Source organism: Scyliorhinus torazame, chromosome 2 (genome assembly GCF_047496885.1).
Source record: "Scyliorhinus torazame isolate Kashiwa2021f chromosome 2, sScyTor2.1, whole genome shotgun sequence".
Taxonomy (NCBI): Eukaryota; Metazoa; Chordata; class Chondrichthyes; order Carcharhiniformes; family Scyliorhinidae; genus Scyliorhinus; species Scyliorhinus torazame.
The window spans coordinates 124700206-124723820 of record NC_092708.1 but is presented as its reverse complement, the minus strand read 5'-3'; the positions used below and the strand labels follow the sequence as shown (position 1 = coordinate 124723820).

The following is a 23615-nucleotide window of genomic DNA, read 5'->3' as shown; positions in this document are numbered from 1 at the left end:
GACAAGAAGAATCGATCTAGCTCTCTATTTATCTCCAAGCCAAAGCTCCATTGGTGAAATCTTCTAGACGTCTACTTGGACCACAGAAGGGAGCTTCAGATCGACAGCATCAAAACCCCATGAACTTTATTTTATGAAGCTGATTCTCAAAGCTCACCTTTGCAGGAACCCTATCTGTTTGCTGTGTGTGGATATGGGTGGGGATGTGTGGCCACATTTTGTTGTGATCACTGGAGAACAGCATTAATGACAAAATCATGTCAGCTGATAACTATAATTTGGCTGTGGTTCTGTGTGAAAGTGATAGCTAAGTAGTCAGTTCGGAGAGAAAATGAAATAGAATGATAGCTAGATAATTGCTTGTGAGGACAAGTGATATCAAATGATAAAATAATAGCATTTGAGATCAATTAATCTGAAATGATGGCAAATGAGAGAAGCTGACATCAAATGAAAGCTGTTGAAAGCAAATGACGTCAAATGAAATGAAAAGTTTTGGGTATGGTTGATCCCTTTTGCCTGATTTCCAATCCAATGTATTTAAAAGCCACAGAAGCCTGACTTCTAATCTTGAACTCTGTTCTAACCCCGTTAATTACCATCTTTCCAAATTCACTGCTCCCACCCCACAAAAAGCCATGAAGATACCCAAAGGTTTACCCCCATGGTGCCAATTAAACATTGCAGGGTCAGCTTTCTACTGGAGACAGCCCAATTTTAGTAAAATGGATCTCACTAAAAAGCATAATTTAAACCATATACTCAAACTTCCAGAGTCTCCCTTTTATGTTTGGCATCTTTCTGGAGGGTGGAGAAAACCTTCCCTTTGAAGCTGGTCTCTCTTCAAAAAAGCAGCTTTGATATCAGTTGAGTTGCATTCCCAAGAATTTGCTGCTAACAGAGCCATGAAGATCTTCAAAATTACCTTTACTGACTTGGGTGAATCTACTCTTTTATATTTTGGTCACCCAGTTTTTATTCAAATCTTCATGCTACTAGTCTGGCTTTGGCCTTACAAGTCCCATCAGGGGACACCTTTTCCATACATAGCCATCCCTATCGTGTAGATGGATATCACCCATCTGGCAACTCTGTGTATACCGCAAATTCTCTCTAGCTGTATAATTCTTGCTGATTGGCAGCTGCTAAGATTTCTCAATCACATGGGTTCCTTGTAGCATTCCTGGTCTGTGCCATTTTTCTTGACCTTGTTAAACGACGCCCTCCATCCTGCCTTCTATTTTGTTCTACACAGTAGCAGATTTTCCCCCACTATCAGTGAGAAATTTTACTTTGTGTTTCCAGTCCACTTTTCCATTACCTTATCCACAATTATTTTATTTTCTTTACTTTTATTATTGTCGACTGGCTAAACCTTGTTTCAAAATGTAAAATGAAACCTTTTCCCCACACCTATAAATGCATAGCCACAATTTAATTGACATTCCTTGCAATGGTTAGACTCAACTTTGGGCCGCGACTGTCGTTCTGTTCTTCTTACATATGTCACATCTATCGCTTATCTCCTCTAAATTTAGTGTGCTCTTCATCCCTTATTTCTGCATCCTTCAGCAGCATTTTTAAACTTTGGGACAAGGGGCACATTGGTTAGCACAGTTGCTTCACAGCTCCAGTGTCCCAGGTTCAATTCCCGGCTTAGATCACTGTCTGTGCGGAGTCTGCATGTTCTCCTCGTGCCTGCGGGGTTTCCTCCGGGTGCTCCGGTTTCCTCCCCCAGTCCAAAGATGTGCAGGCTAGGTGAATTGGCCATGCTAAATTGCCCTTCGTGCCCAAAAAGGTTAGGTGGGGTTACTGGGTTACGGGGATAGGGTGGCGGTGTGGGCTTAGGTAGGCTCTTTCCACCGGCTGGTGCAGACTCAATGGGCCGAATGGCTGCCTTGTGCACTGTAAATTCTATGGAAGGGAAAATTGCCAATATAACTTTAACACTATTTCTTTTTGTCCTCTAAATTCCTAACCCCAGATGCTAATTGCACTTCTTTAATTTCCTTCGTAGAAAAGTTAGGCTTCATTGAAGGAATACAATAGTGTCCAGATTGTATAAATTGTAAATCCACAGGTTTTTCAAATAAAATGGTCTTGTCGTTTTCCATGTTTAGTTTCATTTGCGCTTTCTTCATTGATGGCCTGGTCAATAGTAATAGCATTTCATTGGACAACACATCCGTGCTTATGAAATGATTGACTGCAGCTATCTTATGGGGAATCCATACTCTTTTAACGATTTCAGTGTCTTATCATCTCTAAATCCGAAACTAGTGGAACTCTCAAATTCCTTAACCTTGTTCCGATCCTTATTACTTAAGGAGCGAGGCGAAGGCCAAAACATCAGCTCCCGCCCCAGTCTGCAGGCCCAACTATGACACCGAGGGGACAAGGTTTCAGTTCAATTTGTAGGATCGCCGACATGATGCCAAAGTAGGAGATTCAGAACCACATGAGCTTAGGACACGACCAGAACATGTGTACATGGTTAGCCCTGCCCCTCCCAAGCCATTCATATTCATCCTCCGCACCCACAAATAGCCTGCTCATCCTGGATTTGATTAAATGGGCCCTGTGCACGATATCAGCCCTAACCTCGCACATGATGACGTTGCATTCACCCTACTCAGAATCTCGCACCACACCCCTTCCCCCAACTCCCCCGCCCACTTGGCCTCAACCCCCTCCAGGGATACTGCCACCTCTGATATAAGCCTCTTATAAATCCCTGAGGTACTCCCCTCCTCTGTTCGTGCTAATGACAAAACCCTCTCCAGCAATGAGGACAGCAACACCGCAAGAAATACCGGAAAGATCTTCGCGAAGTTGCGCACCTGCAAATACTAAATGCATCCTCCTGTGAAAGTCCAAATTTCTCCTCCAATTCCTCAAAGCTTGCAAATCAGCCCTCCAAAAACAAATCTTTCATCACAACAACTTCCTTCTCCCATTCCCTAAACCTAGCGTCCAGCCTCCGGTGCGAGCATGTGGTTCGCACAAACTGGCACCAAATTTGAAATCATCCCCAATTTAAAATGTTACAGAAATTGTCTCCAAATCTTCAATGTGGAGGCACCACTGGATTCTGTGAGTACTTCCCCAGAGAAAAAGGTAATGAAGCTGTCCCCAATGGCCTTAGCCCTGACCCCTGACACGGGCCCGACTCCATCCGCAGCCATAAAGCCTCCGGATCCCCACACCATCCCAACTTCTCCGTGTTCACCACCCATTAATAATATATCAGACTTGGCCCTCTGCCTGTAAATTCCTCTGAAGCACCGTCTTCTGAATTGTAGCTACTTTTCACGCCCAAAAAAACGTCAAAATCAATCTCTCCACTCCCCCAAAAAAGGATTTGGGCAAAAACCAGCAAGCACTGAAATAAAAACAGAAAACGCAGCTGGACATTCATTTTCACCAATTGAATTCTGCCAGCCAAGGACAGAGGGAGGCTGTCCCACCTCTGCATGTCCGCTTTAACCCTGCTCGCCAGGCGCATAAAATTAATTGTCCGAAGCCAGACCCAATCCCAGGCTGCCTGCACCCATAAGTATCTAAAATGGGATACTGTAAGATGAAATGCCAACACCCCCAAATTAACCCCTCTTCCTGTCTGGGTTACCAGGGAAAACTCACTTTTCTCCCAGTTCAATTTATATCCTGAAAAAGCCCCAAATCGCTTCAGCAGTGCCATGATATCACCCAATGTGGGGACCGGGTCCATGACATATAAAAGAAGCCATGATGTGAAAAAGAAGATCCACAGCGTACAAGGACATCCTGTTTTCGACCCCCCCCCCCCCCCCCCCCCACTTTACTATCCCTCTCCACCTATCCAAAGCCCTCAGGGCGACAGCTAATGGCTCAATTGCCTATGCAAACAAGAGGGGGGGACATGGGGCACCCCTGCCTTGTTTCCTTGTGCAACTGATGATATCCCAAGCTCACTTTGTTTGTATGAACAGTCGCCTTAGGTGCCTTGTGTAATAACCAAACCCACACTACAAACCTACACCCTACCCCAATCCGTTCCAACACTGCCAACAAATATCCCCATTCTACCCTACCAAAGGCCTTTTCAAATCCAATGCCGCAGTGACTTCCTGCTCCCTCCTGCCGGGGACAATACCACATTCAAAAGTTGCCTCACATTAGATGACAAGCGCCTACCCTTCACGAGCCCAGTCTGATCATCCCCAATAAACTGCAGGAGTGGCAGCACGGTGGCACAGCGGTTAGCATTGCTGCCTCACGGTGCCGAGGTCCCAGATTCGATCCCAGCTCTGGGTCACTGTCCGTGTGGAGTTTGTACATTCTCCCCATGTTTGCGTGGGTTTCGCTCCCACAACCCAAAGATGTACAGGGTAGGTGGATTTGCCATGCTAAATTGCCCCTTAATTGGAAAAAATGAATTGGGCACTCTAAATTTTTTAAAAATTAAAATAAACTGTGGGAGATACTCCCTCAAGCTCAGAGCTAAACCCTTAGCTGTAGGGGGCGATTCTCCGATATTGAGGCCAAGTGTTCGCGCTGTCGTGAACGCCGTTGTGTTTCACGACGGCGCAAATAGAACCCGGACACAACCTATTCTGGCCCCCACAGGGGGCCAGCACGGTGCTGGAGTGGTTCATGCCGCTCCAGCGTCCTTAAGCGGCGCCAAATGGGCACCGCGCCAACCCACGCATGGGCAGTTGGGGCAGCCCAATCCTGCGCATGGGCAGTTGGGCCGCGCCATCCTGCGCATGCACAGTTGGGCCGCGCCATCCTGCGCATGAGTGGGGAACGTCTTATGCACGCCGGCCCCTCACCAACATGGAGCCGGTGTTCTGGGGCCGCGAGCGGAAGGAGGTAGGCCCGGGGGGGGGGGGGGGAGAGAGAGAGGCCGGCCCGCTGACCGGTGTGCCCCGATTGTGGGCCAGACCCCATCGGAGGCCACCCCAGTGAAGGAGCCGCCCCCCCAGCGATCCCGCAGAGTTCCCGCCGGCAGCGACCAGCGACGGACCAGGCGCCGGCGGGAACCTTTCGTGTCGAAGCAGCCGCTCGGCCCATCCGACCGGAGAATCACCGCTCGCCGGTTCTCCGAGCGGCCCGGTGCGAATCGCGCGCCGCTGGTTTCCGTGGGGTTGGAGAATCGCGTGCTGGGGTTGGGGCGGCGTGGCGCAATTCGCGCGGCGCCCCGGCGATTCTCCGACCCAGCATGGCGGGGGGGGGGGGAGAATAGTGCCCAAAATCCTGGCAAATACATTTAATGATGATCCGTATGATCCATATTGCCCCGAGTCCTTATCCTTCTGTAAAGTAAGCGAGATAGATGCCAGACGAGACCACTGAGTCCTCAAACATCTCCATCAGCAGCAGCACCAATCGATCAGCAAATGTTTTATAAAACTACACCGGGAACCCACCTGGCCCTGGCGCTTTGCCTGTCCGCATTCACCCGATTGCTGTTCTGACCACCTCCACCCCCAGCAGCCCCTCCATCCCTTCCTGATCCTCCTCCTGCATCTTCCGGCGCCTCTGACTTATAAAAATTCTTAAAGAATGCCTCAAATGCCACATTAATTTTATCCGGCTCCGACACCAGTCTACCACTCCACTCCCAAATCCACACAATCTCCCGGGAGGCTGCCTGCTGCATCAGCTGATCAGCAAAAGTCAACTGGTCTCCCCATATTCGTACACTGCCTACCTTGAGCACCACAACTGCTGCACCGCCTTATCAGTGGATAGCAGATCAAATGCATCTGCAACTTATTTCTACTGGCCAGAAGCTCTGGCGTCGGTTCACTTTAGTACCTGTCATCCACGTCTAGGATCTCGTTCACCAACTGCAGGCGTTCCTCTCTCATCTCCCTATCTTTCTGTGCCTTCTGCAAAATTACTTCTCCTCGCAACTTTGCAATCAGAACCTCCCACAGTACGGAGGGTGACACTGCCCCTTTCTGGTTAAACCCCTCATATTCATCAATCACCCGAGCCATCTTCACACAAAATCCAAAATCCGCTAACAGCCCCACATCCAAACTCCATGTCAGCTACTGGGCCGGCCCTATCTCCAAAACCATATCCACCTGGTGCGGTGTAAAATCTGATATCTCACTCACGGAATATTCCGCGTTCCTCACCCCTGGCAGCAGGGCTCTCTCCATCACAAAAAAGTCTGCGCAAATGTACATTATGCACCAGAGAGAAAAAGGAGAATTCCCTGCCTCCAGGGTGCAAAACCTGCCATGAGTCCACTCCGCCCACCTCCTTCATGAACACTGCCAGTATCTTCTCTGCCCCCTAAGGGACCTTCGACTTTGACCCGATCTAACTTGGGGCTCAAAACGGAGTTCAAATCTCTCTTTCCCCCCCCCCCAAAGTCAGCTGGTACGTATCCATATCCAGTATCGCAGCCTGCATCCTCTCGTAAACTCCACGTCATCCCAATTTGGGGCGTACACACTCACCCTCCAATGACCTGGTAAATGTGACGTACCTTCTACCCTGGTCCGCTGCCACCTTCTCCATCTGGAACCAAACAAACTCTTTAATTAATAAGTATTGCCACCCCCCCCAGACCCTGCTATCAAAGCCCGAGTGGAACACCTGGCTAACCCAACTCTTACGAAGCCTGACCTGGTCCCTTACCCGCGGGAAGGTCTCCTGCAAAAGCACAACATAGACATTCAAACTTTTTAAATGAGAGAGAATTCTCACACATCTCACTGGCCCCCCACCAAATCCTGAACATTCCACATAACCAATCGAATTGGGGGTCTCTCGTTCCCCTCCCCTTCAAGTCACCTGTTTCCACCACAAGGGCTTAACCCCTCCATCCACTATACTCCTGAAACCAGAGCCCACCCAAGATGACCATCTGCTCACCCCTCTGCCAGAGCCCTCAGTTGCCAAATAAACAATCAAAGGCAAAAAGCCAGACCCAACCCAAAACAAAACAAAAACTCCCCCATACCCGCCTTACAGCATCCAAAACTACCGATACCCCTCCTCCCTCCCCCAACCAAACCCCCCCCCCACCACAACCTCAAGCACCCCTTAATAGTACAAGTACGTACACAATTGCTACTACAACATCCCCATGCAGACCCGTCCCAACCACACCAACCAAGTCCCATGCAAGCCCCTTCGGTCCAGTCAAAGTCTATCCAAGTCCTTCAGCTTTAATAAATGCCTCCATTTCCTCCAATGTCTCGAAGAAATGACCTTTAGCCTTGTCTGTAACCCTCAGCCTCGTCGGGTACACTGCGCCAAACCAAACACCACTCTTGTAGAGCATTGACTTCACCCTGTTAAAGGCCGCCCACCTTCTTGCCGATTCCGCCGCAATGTCCTGACATATGCCAATACTGTTACCTTCCGCACCTCACGATTCTCCTTGACCCGCTCCTTTGACTGATAGCTGTGGTAGTTCATTTCCCCGTGGCTTTGTAAGAAGTGACTGGTGAGCCTGATCTAGCTCGATGGGGGGGGCCCTGACCCTCCTCTCCCATCAACTAAACATCAACCCGAAGTATTCAGTTGGCCTCGGACGCTACACCCTCTCTGACAGCCCCACGATCCTAATGTTCTGCCGCTTTGGCCTATTCCCCAGGTCGTTGACCTTCACTCTCAGGCCCTTATTTCTTTCCTCCACCCTCCGTAGATCAGTATCTAGCAAGGCCAACTGATTGCTGTGCTGCAACAGTGTCTCCTCCACTCCCTTCAACACCTTGCCAAATTGCCGCACTGTCTCCAATGTGTATTCTAACACCACCTTTATTGAGACCAGGGTATCATCCCCTGACTTTCTGAGGGTCTCCATCATTTCCCTTCCATGGCTTTTGAAATGCATGTCGAACTATTTATCAAATTCAACAGCTGTTACCTCCGCCAGCTTATCTAAAGTGATGGTGTGGCTCCACCCGATGAACTTGCCTCCGCCATCTCCGTTTCTCCTGGACTCCACACCTTTCTCAGCTCCTCCAAAGGATTGCTGCATCCACCTTTCTTAATTATATTCTTTCTTGAGCCTTTTGACATTGATTTAGGATTTCTGACCTGGATGATTAATCTTAATAGTTTGCTTCTGACTAAGGCATTGAAAGAGGGGAAGTTATTTTTCGAGACAACACAGGGAACAGCTTTTATTAGAGGGAAATTACTCTCCCACTTTGAAATAGTTAAACAGCTTTCAGTTACTTCCTAGCGTGGGATTCCTCAGGTAAGTCTCTCAACAGTTAATTTTTCAGCGTGGATTCTTGTTTCTCAGGACTTTTCCGAACAAGCTTCTAGGAATGTACTTATGCAATGTAACAAACACAGTTAAGATTCTACACAATGTATCTGCTAACAGTTTGTCATTAATGTAAGTCTGCTAACAGTTTGTCATTACTAAGAGAGAAATATACTTAAACATGGATATCCAAATTGTCTCTCTACTTTCAAACTTTTAACAGCGTAAGGAAGTCATACTCACACAAAGTCCAGCATGACTTGTTTGACGAAACAGGCAGGAACAGAACTTTGACTCCTCTCTCTTTCTCTCTCTCTCTCTCTCTTTCTCAGAGAAAGTTGCTGGGAAGGAGTGCTGGTTCGGTTGAGTCTGTCTCTTTTATACATTTTTCTTCCCTTTCTCTAGAATAGCCTGATGGTAAATAGCCTGTATTAAGGTAGAGACAGTTCTTCATATTTGTAGATTTATATATTCTTTTCAAAGAGGTATCTTCAAGCCTTGATGGGAATAGCCTGGAGTGGGTCATTTTGAAGATGGCTATTCATAGTTATAGGATCCTTTTTTTAAGGAGGTTGCTCTCGGGACATGCTATCCATAAGACATAGGAGCAGAATTAGGCCACTCGGCCCATCAAGTCTGCTCCGCCATTCAATCATGGCTCATATTTTTCTCATCCCCATTCTCCTGCCTTTTCCCCATAACCCCTGATTTCCTTATTAATCTATCTCTGTCTTAAAGACACTCAGTGATTTGACCGCCACCGCCTTCTGCGGCATTAAGTTCCATAGATTCACCACCCTCTGGCTGAAGAAATTCCTCCTCATCTCTGTTTTAAAGGATCGTCCCTTTAGTCTGAGATGGTGTCCTCTGCTTCTAGTTTTTCCTACAAGTGGAAACATCATCTCCACGTCCACACTATCCAGGCCTTGCAGTATCCTGTAAGTTTTCATAAAATCCCCCCTCATCCTTCTAAACTCCAATGAGTATGGACCCAGAGTCCTCAAACGTTACTCATACTACAAGCTCTTCATTCCAGGGATCATTCTTGTGAACCTCCTCTGGACCCTTTCCAAGGCCAGCACATCCTTTCTTAGCTACGGGGCCCAAAATTGCTCACAATACTCCAAATGGGGTCTGACCAGAGCCTTATATGGCCTCAGAAGTACATCCCTGGTTTGTATTCTAGCCTTCTCGACATGAATGCTAACATTGCATTTGCCTTCCTAACTGCCAACTGAACCTGCACGTTAACCCTAAGAGAATCGTGAACAAGGAATCCAAGTCCCTTTGTGCTTCTGATTTTCTAAGCATTTCCCCATTTAGAAAATAATCTATGCCTCCGTTTCTCCTTCCAAAGTGCATAACCTCACACTTTTCCACATTGTACTCCCCGAACGGGTGCTGTAATGTGGCGACTCGCGGCTTTTCACAGTAACTTCATTTGAAGCCTACTTGTGACAATAAGCTATTTTCATTTCATCTGCCACTTCTTTGCCCATTCTCCTAGCCTGTCCAAGTCCTTCTGCAGCCCGTCTGCTTCCTCAATACTACCTGTCCCTCTACAGATCTTTATATCATCTGCAAACTTAGCAACCATGCATTCAGTTCCTTCTTCCAGTTCATTAATGTATATTGTGAAATGTTGTGGCCCCAACACCGACCCCTGAGGCACACCACTAGTCACTGGCTGCCTTCCTGAAAAAGACCCCTTTATCCCCATTTTCTGCGTCTACTAGTCAGCCTATCTTCTATCCAGGCCAGGATCTTACCCTTAACGTATTTAACAGTCTCCTATGCAGCACCTTGTCAAAGGCCTTCTGGAAATCTAAATAAATCACGTCCACTGGTTCTCCTTTGTCTAACTTCCTTGTTACTTCCTCAAAGAACTCTTAACAGATTTGTCAAATATGACCTCCCTTGACGAAGCCTTGCTGACTCAGTCCTATTTTATCTTCCAAGTGCTCCGCAATCTCATCTTTAATAATGGACTCTAAAATCTTACCAATGATCGAAGTCAGGCTAACCGGCCTAAAATTTCCCGTCTTCTGCCTCCCTCCCTTCTTAATCACATTAACCACTTTCCAGTCCTCTGGGACCTTTCCTGCCTCCAGTGATTCCTGAAAGATTCAATGCCTCCACAATCACCTCAAATATCTTTTTTAGAACCCTGGTGTGTAGTCCATCCGGTCCAGGTGATTTATCTACTTTCAGACCTTTCAGTTTCCCCAGACCCTTCTCCTTAGTGATGGTCACTGCACTCACCTCTGCCCCCTGATTCTCCTGGAGCTCTGGCATCCCACTGGTGTCTTCCACCGTGAAGACTGATGCAATGTAACTATTCACTTCCTCTGATTTTTCTTTGTTTCTTATTATTACTTTTCCAGCCACATTTTACAGTGGTCCAATGTCTATTTATGCCTCTCTCTTACCTTTTATATATTGAAAAAAACTCTTCCCATCTTCCCTTTATATTACTAGCTAGCTTGCATTCATATTACATCTTTTCCCCACTTATTGCTTTTTTAGTTGTCCTCTGCTCGCTTTTAACGAATTCCCAATCCTCTGACTTCCCACTAATACTCGCCACTTTGTATGCTTTTTCTTTGCTTTTATGCTGTCCTTGACTTCCTTCATCAGCCATCGATGCCTTGTCCTCCCCTTAGCATATTGCTCCCTCTAGGGATGAATTTCTGTTGTGCCTCCTGATTTACTCCCAAAAACCCCTGCCATTGCTGTTCCACTGTCTTCCGTGTCAGGCTCCTTTTCCAATCAACTCTGGCCAACTCCTCCCTCATGTCTTTGTAGTCATCCCAATTGTAATACCATTGCATCTGATTGCAGCTTCTCCCTCTCAAACTGCAGGGTAAATTCTATCATATTGTGGTCACTGCTCCCGAAGGGTTCCTTCACCTTAAGTTCCCGAATCAAGTCTGCCTCAATAAACATCACCAAATCCAGAATTGCCTGTTCTCTAGTCAGCCCTGTCACAAGTCTTATATCACCATGCTTAGTAATATGTTGTATTCTTTGTCCTTTCTTCCAGAATGATCCGATGTAGTGTTGACAGAGAATATACCAATCAAAAGATTGAAACAAAACTAATTTATTATTACACTATTAATTAAATGAAGTTCGCCCACTCTACTGAGCTACAGATAATAATTAAGTAATATTGAATCTGTCTTACAGTACTTAATCTAAATTGTCACTAACTAAACTGTGATCTAACCTCGTGTTCACTCTATCTACTCTAATCTTCTTATGCTACTCCTTCCAGCTTCTCCAAGAATTCCCTCAGAGTCTGACTTAAATCCAGAGAAGTGGTAGCACCCTCTAGTGTTGATTTACACACAGATGTAATTATTAACCCTTCACTAACCATACTATATACATATCATTACAACAAGCTGCTCCAAAAAAAAACATCTCTTCGTAATTCCGCAAATTCCTTTTCTTGGGATCCACTACCAACCTGATTTTCCCAGTCCACCTGCATATTGAAGTGCCCCAAAATTATTGTAATAATGCCTTTTTTTACATGTCTTTTCTATCTCCTGATTTATTTTCTGCCCCACATCCTGACGACTGCAAAGGAGCCTGTACATAACTCTCATCAGGGTGCTTTTACCTTTGCAATTCCTCCTGTGTACTGAAGCACGGTAGCATAGGCGTTAGCACAGTTGCTTCACAGCTCCAGGGTCCCAGGTTCGATTCACAGCTTGGGTCACTCTGTGCGGAGTCTGCACGTTCTCCCCGTGTTTGCGTGGGTTTTCTCCAGGTGCTCCGGTTTCCTCCCACAGTCCAAAGATGTGCAGGTTCGGTGGACTGGCTTGTCCTTAATGTCCAAAAAAGGTTAGGTGGGGTTACGGGGATAGGGTGGAGGTGTGGGGACAGGGTGGAGGTATGGGCTTAGGTAGGGTGCCCTTTCCAAGGGCCGGTGCAGACTCGATGGGCCTCCTTCTGCACTGTAAATTCTATGATTTTATGTGTTTAATTGCAGTGCTGATGTCAATACATCTTTAAATATGGTGAGACTAATAGGTTTGAGTACCATGGCTCTGTGGACCTGTGGGCTTGTCGCTTAAGCTTTTACGAATGATGTTTGGAAGAATTTATGATCTTTATTGTCACAAGTAGGCTTACATTGCAATGAAGTTATTGTGAAAAGCCCCTAGTCGCCACGTTCCGGCGCCTGTTCAGTACACAGAGGGAGAATTCACAATGTCCAAATTACCTGACAGCACATCTTTAGGGATTTGTAAGAGGAAACTGGAGCACTCGGAGGAAACCTACGCAGACACAGGGAGAACGTGCAGATCCGCACAGACAGTGACCCAGCCGGGAATCGAACCTGGGACTCTGGCACTGGGAAGCCACAGTGCTAACCACACTGCTATGGTGCTGCCCTTTATGTTTATCAACTCAAGATTCTGGAGTACAATTTATTCTCTTTGTTACATTTGGGGTAGTTTTAACTAATTAAGTCTTATTCACAATTCTATTTTTTAATGTTTCTACCCAATGGGTATTGAGAATCTGAAAGACACTTATATTGATTTTATTTAATTTATGTTACACACACTGTGCACCAGTTTCAACACCTGGCTATGAGTTTGATTCTTACAAAAGCTTATTTTTTATCTGACTCTGTGGTCAGTGTTATATTCATCACAAACTGCAACGTCGCAAAATAACTGCATGAAAGAACTAGCAATCAGAGACAGGACATGAGATGACACAATTTGAATATGTTTAGGTCTCATCCACTCAGGATAATCTCAATGCTTCTCAACATAATTATTGAATGTCTGTGAAAATGCAAAACAGAATCATAAGTAATTTTGGAAGCTTTAATATTATATTAAAATTGCCATGATATAAGAAAGGAAATATTATAAAATATTTATCCTGGGCATGTAATTTTCAAAATATAATGGACAGAATTTCCTCATTTCTGTGTTGTAAACAACATTTTGCCTGTGAAACTGGTTGGAGCTAATGCAACACATAGGCACTTTGTACACTAAACCTAGCAATGAACTCTTAGCTTTCAAAATAAAAGAATACTTTTTCTTGTGTCTTTCAGTCTTACTTTTCTACTTCTGGCAGCAACTCTACACAAATATAATTGTTGGCTTTAGAATTGAATAATGTTCCAGAAAGTTTGTTCCTTCTGAAATGATGGGACAGTGAAGGCCAACTATTGCATTAAACCGCCGTATTGAATTGTTAATAGAGAACACTATTGTGAAGGATAATCAGAACCGGAAACTAAGCAATCAAATAGAGATGCTAAAATTCGCATATCGAGATTTGAGTATTTTTTAAATTTCTCCACAGCTGTGGCTTAATGCTTGAAAAGACTTGTAGAAAACAAAAGGTTCACTGCAGCAATTTGCCAGTGTAACAGTGGTCTGGTAATCATTCTCTGATTTCCTTAATATTCCCTTTGCATCTGTGCAATCCAGTTTTATATTGCTCTTATGGTGCAACACACAATGAACGCTTTGATAACTTGAAATTTTGTACACAAGTAAATTCAGCTTTGCTCACTTTGTTCTTATTTCTGTTGTCAATTGAGACAGGTTTGGAACTCAGACGAGAAACTTCCGTCTTTACTATGATGGGAAACACTTTGTGGGAGAAAAACGGTTCGAGTCGATCCATGACCTGGTAACAGACGGATTGATTACATTATACATTGAGACTAAGGCTGCAGAATACATTGCCAAGATGACGATTAATCCAATCTATGAACACATAGGCTATACAACTCTAAACCGGGAGTCTACCAACACAAAATGTCTTCCAGCCCTTAGAGACATACAAGCAGAGCCCCAATCTGCTGCAGAGGGTGCCACTCCAGAGGAGAGGGTAAGGATCAAAAATGTTTAATTTCTTCCCCCTCCTCCCCCTCTATATTTTTCTATACTGTCAATTTTTACTCCAGTGTACTCAAGATTACTTCAGAGCTATTCTATTTGGAAATGCAGACAGAATAATGTAATCATGCATTATAAAGTAGGGCAATGTAATTGAACTGCCTTGGGAGATAATATAGTAACATAGCTAAAGACTCAAAAACCTGAATTTTCGGACATTTTATTGTAGCTTATTACATATTACTTTATTGCATTGGACCCATATTCCTGCAATAGGGGATCAGAAAAGGTTCTAATGGTAAACCAAAGTAGGAGGTTCCCTACCAGTAGGAAAAGTGGCATGACATGTAAATTGAATATATGAAACTTTAGTTGGGAGTATTGTTTATAAATAATTATATGAACCAGAAGGGAAAGTTTAATTGTTTTTGAAATATAATCGAAACCGTAAAAGTTTGTTATAGCTTTAAATGCATTAATGGTGTTTTATTTTAAATTAGCATTTTGATTATTGTTTTTGATCTTTTTTCTAATATCATCGGAGTTGGTAGTTTTTAATGGTGACAACTCTTATTTTGGCTACCACATGTTGTGGTGCATTTTCATTTATATCAGGACGTTCTGCCAGGACTGGTAGTAGATCAGCATTATAATTGTATCCAATTTGAAGCCATGGTTCAACAGCAAATCAGTAGATGGTATTATACATATATTCTCTTTTGTACTTTTTATTACTAACACAAGAACACATGAAATAGGAGCAGGAGAATACCTGTCAAGGCCTGCCAATGCCTGCACCACCATTTAAAATGATCATGTCTGATCTTGGGTCTCAACTCCTTTTCCTGCCTGCTCCCCATATCCCTTTGGTTCCCAGAGACCAAATAAATATCTGTCGATCCCAGCCTTAAATGTATTCAATGATACAGCATCCACATCCCACTGGGGTAGCAAATTCCAAAGATTCACAACCCTTTCAGTGAAGACTGCCTGTGCTTTAGACTCCTTGACCACCTTTATCTGTGTCCACCTTTTCAGGACCCTTCAGAATTTTAACTGTTTCAATGAGATCACCTTTCATGTTCTAAACCCTAGAGAATAGACACAATTTACACTGCCTCTCATCACAGGATAAATTGGCTAATCATGTGTAATGAAATATTCTTTTCATTAAAGTACAACTTGTATATAAAATAATTTTGTGTAACTTGTGGCTTTTTATTGCATTGCGGCGACTAAGGGCTTTTCACAGTAACTTCATTACAATGTTAATGTAAGCTTACTTGTGACAATAATATGGATTACTATTATTATTCATATTGACCGAAACACACACATGTGGGGTGTGAAATTGTGCAGGCAGTGTTTTATTTTTAAAGGACTGGTTCTTCAGACATTTATTTAGTTCTATTTCCCAGATTTGCCTTGGTAGGATGTGGACTAGTCCTCATTCTCTGAGACTACTGTTTTTAAGGCAACATTATTCTCCAGGGGCATGTAGTGATTTTAACATTATCCAGCATTGTTTGTGAGGGAGGAGTTGACAAAGAGTCATTGGACTCGAAACGTTAGCTCTTTCCCCCCCCCCCCCCCTACAGATGCTGCCAGACCTGCTGAGATTTTCCAGCATCTTCTCTTTCGTTCCAGCATTGTTTGTGTATTGATTGCAAGGTAGTTGGGACAAGAAAGTGCATGCATCCATTCTCTCATTATAATGACTTCAGAATAGATTTATGAAAAAAGTAAAATTTATGAGTTACGAGAATAAATCAAAATAAAGTTAGAAGAGCCCTGATTCACCTGAATAAATGCTGCAGCACCTTGTCAGAATCATTGACACACGCTCCACACTACGTGGATGTGAGGTTGGAGACAGGCCGTGCCCAGCGCCCCACATGGGGGCTGGACACGGACCTCCTGGCCGACAAGGCCTTCTGCCAGAAAACATCACAGGCCATAGGCGGCTACATAAGTAACAACTGGAACGGGGAGGTCTCACCCTCCACGTTCTGTGAGGCACTGAAGGCTGTTATCAGAGGGGAAATTATAGCCTACAAGGCACGTAGAGATAGGGAAGTGAGGGAGGCCAGGCAACAACTGATCAACTCCATCTTGGAGGTCGACAGAAAGTACTCCGAGGCCCTGACCGTAGAACTGCTGGCGGAGAGGAAAAAGCTACGAATGGACTTTAACCTGCTATCCACCAGGGAAGCAGTGTACCAATTCCGCCAGACACGAGGGACCTTTTACGAGCACGGAGAAAAGGCTGGCCGCCTATTGGCTCATCAGCTGAGAAAGCAGGCAGCCATGAGGGAAATAGCGCAGGTAAAAGACAACAGAGGCAGACTGGTAGCGGAACAAAAAGAGGTCAACCGAGCATTTGAGACCTTATACTGAGGCCTGTGCACCTCCGAGAGCCCCCTGATGGTCGTGGGATGACACAGTTCCTCGATGGACTGGAAATACCAGTTGTGGGGGAGGACAGATGGGGAGAGCTGGAAGCACCAATAGATCTGGGAGAAACCATGGAGAGCATCAGTTCCATGCAGGCGGGGAAGGCGCCGGGACCGTATGGATTCCCGGCGGACATCCATAAAAAGTTTGCACCGGTCCTGGCCCAACATCTAAGGGACATGTTCGCAGACTCGCTAGCAAGGAGCACTTTACACTAGCGTAGGCCACAATTTCACTGATACCCAAAATAAGACAAAGACCTGACAGAATGCGGATCATATAGACGCATTTCACTCCTAAATGTGGATGCGAAAATACTCACAACGGTCCTGGCGAAAAGACTGGAGAACTGTGTACCAGATGTGGGCGCTGAGGACCAAACGGGCTTTGTCGAGGGTAGGCAATTCACTACGATCATCAGGAGGCTGTTGAATATAATAATGCCCCACCCCCTGGGGAGAGAACACCAGAGGTGATCATCTTCCTGGACGCAGAAAAGGCCTTCGTCAGAGTCGGATGGAAGTACCTCCTCGAGGTATTGGAACGATTTGGGCTGGGAGCGGGATTCGCCACCTGGGTGAGACCCCTGTACAACGCTCCCAAGGCGAGCGTTTGAACTATCACCATACTTCCAGCTATCAAGAGGCACAAGACAGGGATGCCCATTGTCCCCGCTCCTGTTTGCACTCTCAATCGAAGCCTGCTGATAGCCTTGCGGGATGCGAAAAGCTGGAAGGGTATACAAAGAGGAGACAGAGAGCACAAAGTTTCACTCTATGCTTATGACCTGCTCCTGTACATCTCAAAGCCACAGGAAGGGCTGAAAGCAATCACACAGACTCTGAAAGAGTTCGGAGCCTTCTCAGGTTACAAACTCAACCTGGGCAAAAGTGAGGCATTCCCAGTGAACCCAAACGGGGGAGGGACAGAGCTGGAGGGGTTCCCATTTAAAATAGCCCAGTACAGATTCCGATTCCTGGGGATCCAAATAGCCAGAGACTGGACACAGATCCATAAGTGGAACCTGACCAGCCTGGTGGAGGAAGTCAAAAAGGACATTGAGGTGTCTTCATCTCCAAGGCCTTCTTGCAAAATGTAGATAGCTTAATTATGGTGTTTTAGTGGGGGGGGGGGGCAAGACTCCATCAAATCAACAAAATCAACACTGCAAAGGAGGAAAATCAAGGGAGGCTTGGCACTCCAAACTTACAATACTACCACTGGGCAGCAACAGTGGAAAGGATGAGGGGATGGGTGCATGAACCCGACTCGGAGTGGGTGCGGATGGAGGAGGCTTCCTGCAACGCTACGATCCTCCGGGCCCTAGTCACGACAGCAATCCCATCCCCTTCGACAGGATTCACATCTAGCCCAGTAGTAGCGGACACACTGAAAACTTGGGGCCAACTAAGACAGCACTTAGGGCTAACCAGGGTGTCCCCCATGGCACCCATCTGTGGTAACCACAGATTCCCACCAGCCATGCTGGACGCAACCTTTAAAAATGGAGACCGGGCCAGGGGAACACTGACAGTCAGGGACTTTAAAATAGGGCACAGACTAGCGACACTGAATGAACTAACGGAGGTATAGGAATTGCAAACAGGACAGGAAATGAAGAACCTGCAAATAAAGCACTTCCTCCGCAAAGAGACAATAGAGTACCCCTGGCCTCCTGAGACCACACTATTAGAGGATGTGATGAGCACGGACAGTAAGTAGGGGGACTCTGTGGGAAAATATATGGACAACTACTTGACAGAGCCCAAACACCACTGGACGAGACCAGACGGAAATGGGGGGACGAATTCCACCTCCCCCTGTGCAAGGCTCAGCTTCATGCACTTCAAAGTGGTGCACAGAGCACACCTGACCAGAACCCGAATGAACAGGTTCTTCCGGACGTAAAGGACAAATGTGGATGGTGCCAGAGAGGCCCGAACAACCACACCCACATGTCCCAAACTTGCTGCGTTCTGGACAGCCTTTTCCGAGGCAATGTCCAAGGTTGTGGGGTGAGGGTGAAGCCGTGCCCAAATCTGGCAATCTTCAGGGTATCAGTGCAGGCAGGGCTACACATGGGGAAGAAGGCTGACGCCCTAGCTTTAGCTTCCCTGATCGCACGCCGGAAAATCCTGCTCCGCTGGCGATCAACAGCACCACCCACAGCTACAGACTGGCTAGCTGATGTCTCGGAATTTCTCCATCTGGAGAAGATCAAATACGCCAAGCGAGGGTCGGAGGAAGGCTTCCTTACTGCACAGGGTGTTGCTAACTTTTGGTTGGTTCAATTGGCTCTGTTTTATAACCTTTGCTCTCGAGTCGCCAGGTATCTTTATGATACCGCCACGAGATTGAAGTTCAAGTAATGATCAATAACTCAATACACCAATTAGTAAGATTCAAATCAAAGCACATTTACTTACACACAGTCAAATCTACTCATGCATAAACGCTACTTTCTAAGTTACTTCCATAACTAACAGGCCTATACTGAGCTTCGAACTGGCCCACCAGGTCAGGGGAACAAATGGCCTTTCGTTCGGGTTCTGAATCTGCGGGATTCAAAAGCTGGTATGGACTGGTAGTTAGGAGCGCCTATCTCGTAGCGAGCGTTGACTGGAGACTTACTGTCTTTTGGCGGCAGCTGAACAGGTCGCTGTCCAGGGTTGGGTTGTGTTGCTGAGTGACCCTGTCAAGAAGGACGATTTGAACTTGGGGGCTTTACTTTACAGTCCCCAGGGGCTTCCTGCCTTTCGGGGAGGACCCCGTACCTGGTTTCAAGTGATTGGACTTTGTTCCAATCGCTTGGTTCGATTTCTCCAATACTGGAGCGGTTCCCTGATCGATGGGCGGTCTTGAGGTGTCCGTTAACCTCTTTTGTGTTGGCTCCTGCTAGCGCTGAGGAGTCTGGCTTGGCCTTGTTTATCTCAAATGTTTCGATTGTTCCCGGGGATCGCTCATTAGTATGTAGATGGCTGCTACATTATTATGCAGATGGCTGCTTGTATCGATGCTGTCTGGGCTTTTGCAGAGTTTAATAGACAGTAAACTTGCACCTGCTAGTTTCTGCCTGTGTTGGCTGAAATTTCCCTTCAGCCTTTGCTGTTCTCCCTTTTACGTCGGGAGTTGGCCAACCTAGGTGGCTACACACCCTCCTTGTGATCCTAACGCGAAGCGTGAAGGATCACATAACTGCGTTGTTCTTCATTCCCTGACCCGGCGAGCACTCTTCTATGGCCTCTACACTGACCATAACTATGCAAGAAATTTTTAACTGACAATTCTGAGGGGCGCTATGTTAAACAGGGACATGCATTACAAATTAAGAAAATTGGTACGTCTAACTATCCTTAATAAACTACACTCACTCAAACATTCAATCATACTAACTTCTGAAACAATACACACAAAATCACAGCAGCATTATACACATTTTCCCTGGCTTGGCAGTCAAGCTCAGGATTGTACAATCGCTCATGATACATTTCTTTATTCACAAAAAACGCAAACGAATGTTCTTTATTATAGATCGCGGGGGTCGGGGGTCTGGTCATATCCGAAAATAGGGGATCTTATCCTATATACCGGGGTGCGAGCGCGGTAGGCTCTCCTCCATTTCCTCAGACGAATAGTCTGCACGATGCAGCAGAGTATCGCCAATACTAGTAGGGATTCTATCAAGTAAGACAGGGAGTACCAGTTATAAACCTGTCACACCAAGATGGTGTGGTGTCGCTTGTGACTGGGCTCTGGGTACTATGGGGAAGTGAATCATTAACGGCTGGGGGGGGGTTGGGGTCAGGGGGTTCGTGTTCGCGCGCAACCAAATGTTCGTGAAGGTGATGAGCAACACGGAGGATGTCCTCATGGTTCTTCTTCTTTCTCTTCTCTTCTCTGGTCCTGGAGTTTCTGGAGTTCTGTGGGATCAAGCATAGTGTCTGTTACTATCTTGCTTTAATATCTCGTATGATAGCCTGTCTGTCCTTTAGTGCCAATTACTCCCTTTATAATTGGTCACTATGTGTGACTCCCTCATTTTTTTCTCTCCAAAAAACGAATTTCAGGACAAGACACACTTACAAATACTGAACCAGTGCGAGCCGTCTCGCAGACTGTGCGATTTACCATCCAAATGTTTGAGGATGTAAATAACAGAGGGTTGGCAACCTAAGGGTTACCTGAAAATAAAACAAAACTTTTTGAACAAAACTTGCCGAAATGAGATGCGTATGGGCCTCGACGGGTAAGATTTGGATGGAGTCCCCGGGTAGAACGGCGACCAATGCCGTGTGTGCTCTACCCGAGTGTAGCTGACCAGAGGGGGGTTCCCAGGCAGGGCGGGTCCCAATGCCGTTTCTCCACTGCCTGAGCAACCGACAAGAACGGGCAAGAAATGTAGTCATCGTGGGGGGTTGCCGTATTGGTGCTTCCTTCGAACCAGAAGGGCAGTTACGAACGGGGGTCTGTGTTTCTGTCGACAGACGATTTCCTCTGAACTGGCGTCCGGACAAACTAGTTTCTCTGACTGCCAGTGGGTGTCGGAAGGGTGGTGGCATGGGGCCATGGAAAAAAAATTCCGGTCTAACATACAACATTTAACAATACTAGTACAAACAACATTAAACATGCTGCAGGTTCCATCAGAAAGGACACCGTTTTCTCCCAAGCGGTTCCTTTTTAAAACATCATCTGGACACCTAAGTTATCGGTTGCGAACAGGGTCGCAAAGGGGTTCTCGTTTTGGGAGTCAGACTCAAAGTCGTCATCCCCTCCCGGATGCCAAACTCTCGAGTGTATCAGGGCTGATAGGGCTGCATGGTGTGATTTGGGATCGCTCTCGTCATTCCGGACAATTCTGTATGAATTATCTCGGTGCCAAAAGGTGGTGTCTAGTTCTGTGGAGACGGAATCGGGGTCGTCATTGTAGGTCGGTGGTCGGTGGTGGGGTTTGTTTAGGAAAGTGATCGTGAAGGGATCATTCGAATCGTGGTCAGATTCGCTGGGTGTGGGTCCTGTTGCATGGGGATAGTAGGGAGGCGTGCTGTGGCTATTGTCCGAGTCACAGTCGCTGTCGCTGCAGTCTGTGGGCGTTCTGGGGCGGAGTCTAGAGTTCGGGGGTGGAGTCGGGGTTGAGTCCGTGGCTGGGCTGGACGTGTTGGGGGAGGGTAGGGTTACGTTGGCTGTGGGCGGGTCGTGGTCTGCTGCGTCGAGCATGACGTGATGTGCGTGGTTAGACTGTGTTCCATATGCCTTCAGCTGGTTGATATGGAACCACGCAGTCTTTCAATTGGGGTACTTTATTTTGTAAGGGCTTACTTTGTCCGCAATGGAGTACGGACCCGAATACTTAGGTGGCAGGAATGCGCTGGGGTTGTATACGGAGAGCATGACTTGCTGTCCTACACTGAACTCGGTCGCATGCACTGTCTTATCGAAACAGGCCTTGCTCTGTTTCTTTCTTGTGCCCAATTTCACTGCGGCTGCTAGCTGAGCCGTTTTAACATTCACTACTAATTGTTCTACTGCTTTCTCGTGTGTGAGGGCCATCACTTCGGGGCTGGTCAAATCTAATCCTAATAAAATTTCTGTGCCTTTCATGGGCGTCCGGTCATGAGGGTGTGTGGGGTGTAATCTGTAGAAGTTGAAACTGTATTTCGCAAAAACATCAGCGCAAAAGGGAGGACTGAATCCCAAGTGGTGTTGTTTTCCTGGACCATTGTTCTGAGGGTGGATTTTAGGGTCCGATTCATGCGCTCCACGATACCACTTGACTGGGGGTGGTATGCGATGTGGAATTTTTGGGTATTGCCAAATATCATGAGGACTTTCTTCATGACTCGTCCCGTAAAATGGGAACCTTGGTCGGATTCAATGCTGCGGGGGAGTCCCAATCTTGTAAAGATGTGGTGGGTCAAAACTTTGGCTGTGGTCTTTGCCATGTTCGTTCTGGATGGGAATGCTTCCACCCATTTTGTAAACGTGTCTATCACCACGAGTACATATTTATAACCATTCCTGCAATGGTCCAATATCATCAATCTGGAGGTTAGTCCAGGGGCCATTAACGGGTCGGGTGTGACTGAGCTGAGCCTTTTTGGCGTATCTGTCCGGGTTGTTCTGGGCACAGATAAGGCAATTCTCAATGTGGTGAGTTACATCATCTTTTAAACTCGGCCACCAACAGAGCTGCCTGATGTGGGCTGTAGTGGAATCGATTCCCTGATATCCATGACCGTCATGGAAAAAACAAATGAGCTGATTCCTGTCCTGTTCAGGAAACACATAAAGGGTGTCTTTTAACACCACACCGTCATGTGTGGTCAGAGCATTTTTAAACCTATCATAGGGTGCTGGATAGTTTCCTTTTAAAATCTCCCTGAGATTGCTGTCCTGTTTCTGGGCCTGCACTAAATCCTCGATATTAGTCTGCGAGACCTGAACTACATTCACTGGTGTGCTTTCGGGGGGTGTCCAAAAATATCCGTGCCTGGAACCTGCTTTAGCCAGTCCGTCGGCTTTTACATTTCCAGGGGGGGGAGGAACGATGGTGACTTCGAACTTTAACTATTCCAAAAGTCCTGTTCTGTGCTCGCTCTAAAATGTGACGGAGCAATGGGGCTGAAGGGAGGGGTTGTCCGTCTGCGGAAACAAATCCTCTTGCTTTCCACAGGGGTAGGAATTCCGTAAGGCTGTTGCAGGCATCGAGGCTGTCCGAATATATGTCTGCTGGGCTGGGGAAGGAATCTGGGTGTTCCACTATGTATGCGATGGCCGCCAGTTCTGCTGCCTGCGCGCCTAAGTGTCCTGGAAGTTTTATTGCTATTTCTTCTAGGGCATTGTGCGCTTCCCTTCTAATATTGTGGAAGATCCGTCCACATATATACTAATGGGTTTGCACGTGTCTGTGTGCTTTGGGCTCTGGGTTGAACTACCTATCTTTCTGGGGGGTGTTTTCGCAATAAAGGGGCCTGTGTTATGGTGTGGAGAGATAATTTCACATTCATGGGGGTTCCAGGGTACTGTAGGTTATCGGCTAAAAAAGTGTGGGTCTT

At 46.3% G+C, this 23615-nt stretch overlaps 1 protein-coding gene across 10 annotated transcripts in view; it reads left to right on the top strand.

Annotated features, from left to right (window-relative positions):
• chn1 (chimerin 1) overlaps positions 1-23615 on the top strand; it is a 393699-nt gene that overhangs the window by 218720 nt on the left and 151364 nt on the right. For all 10 annotated transcript variants that reach the window (XM_072476464.1, XM_072476432.1, XM_072476457.1 and 7 more), the window contains one exon: positions 13810-14098. In XM_072476464.1, coding sequence (XP_072332565.1) covers positions 13810-14098 — 289 coding nt within the window. The remainder of the gene's footprint in view (positions 1-13809; positions 14099-23615) is intronic.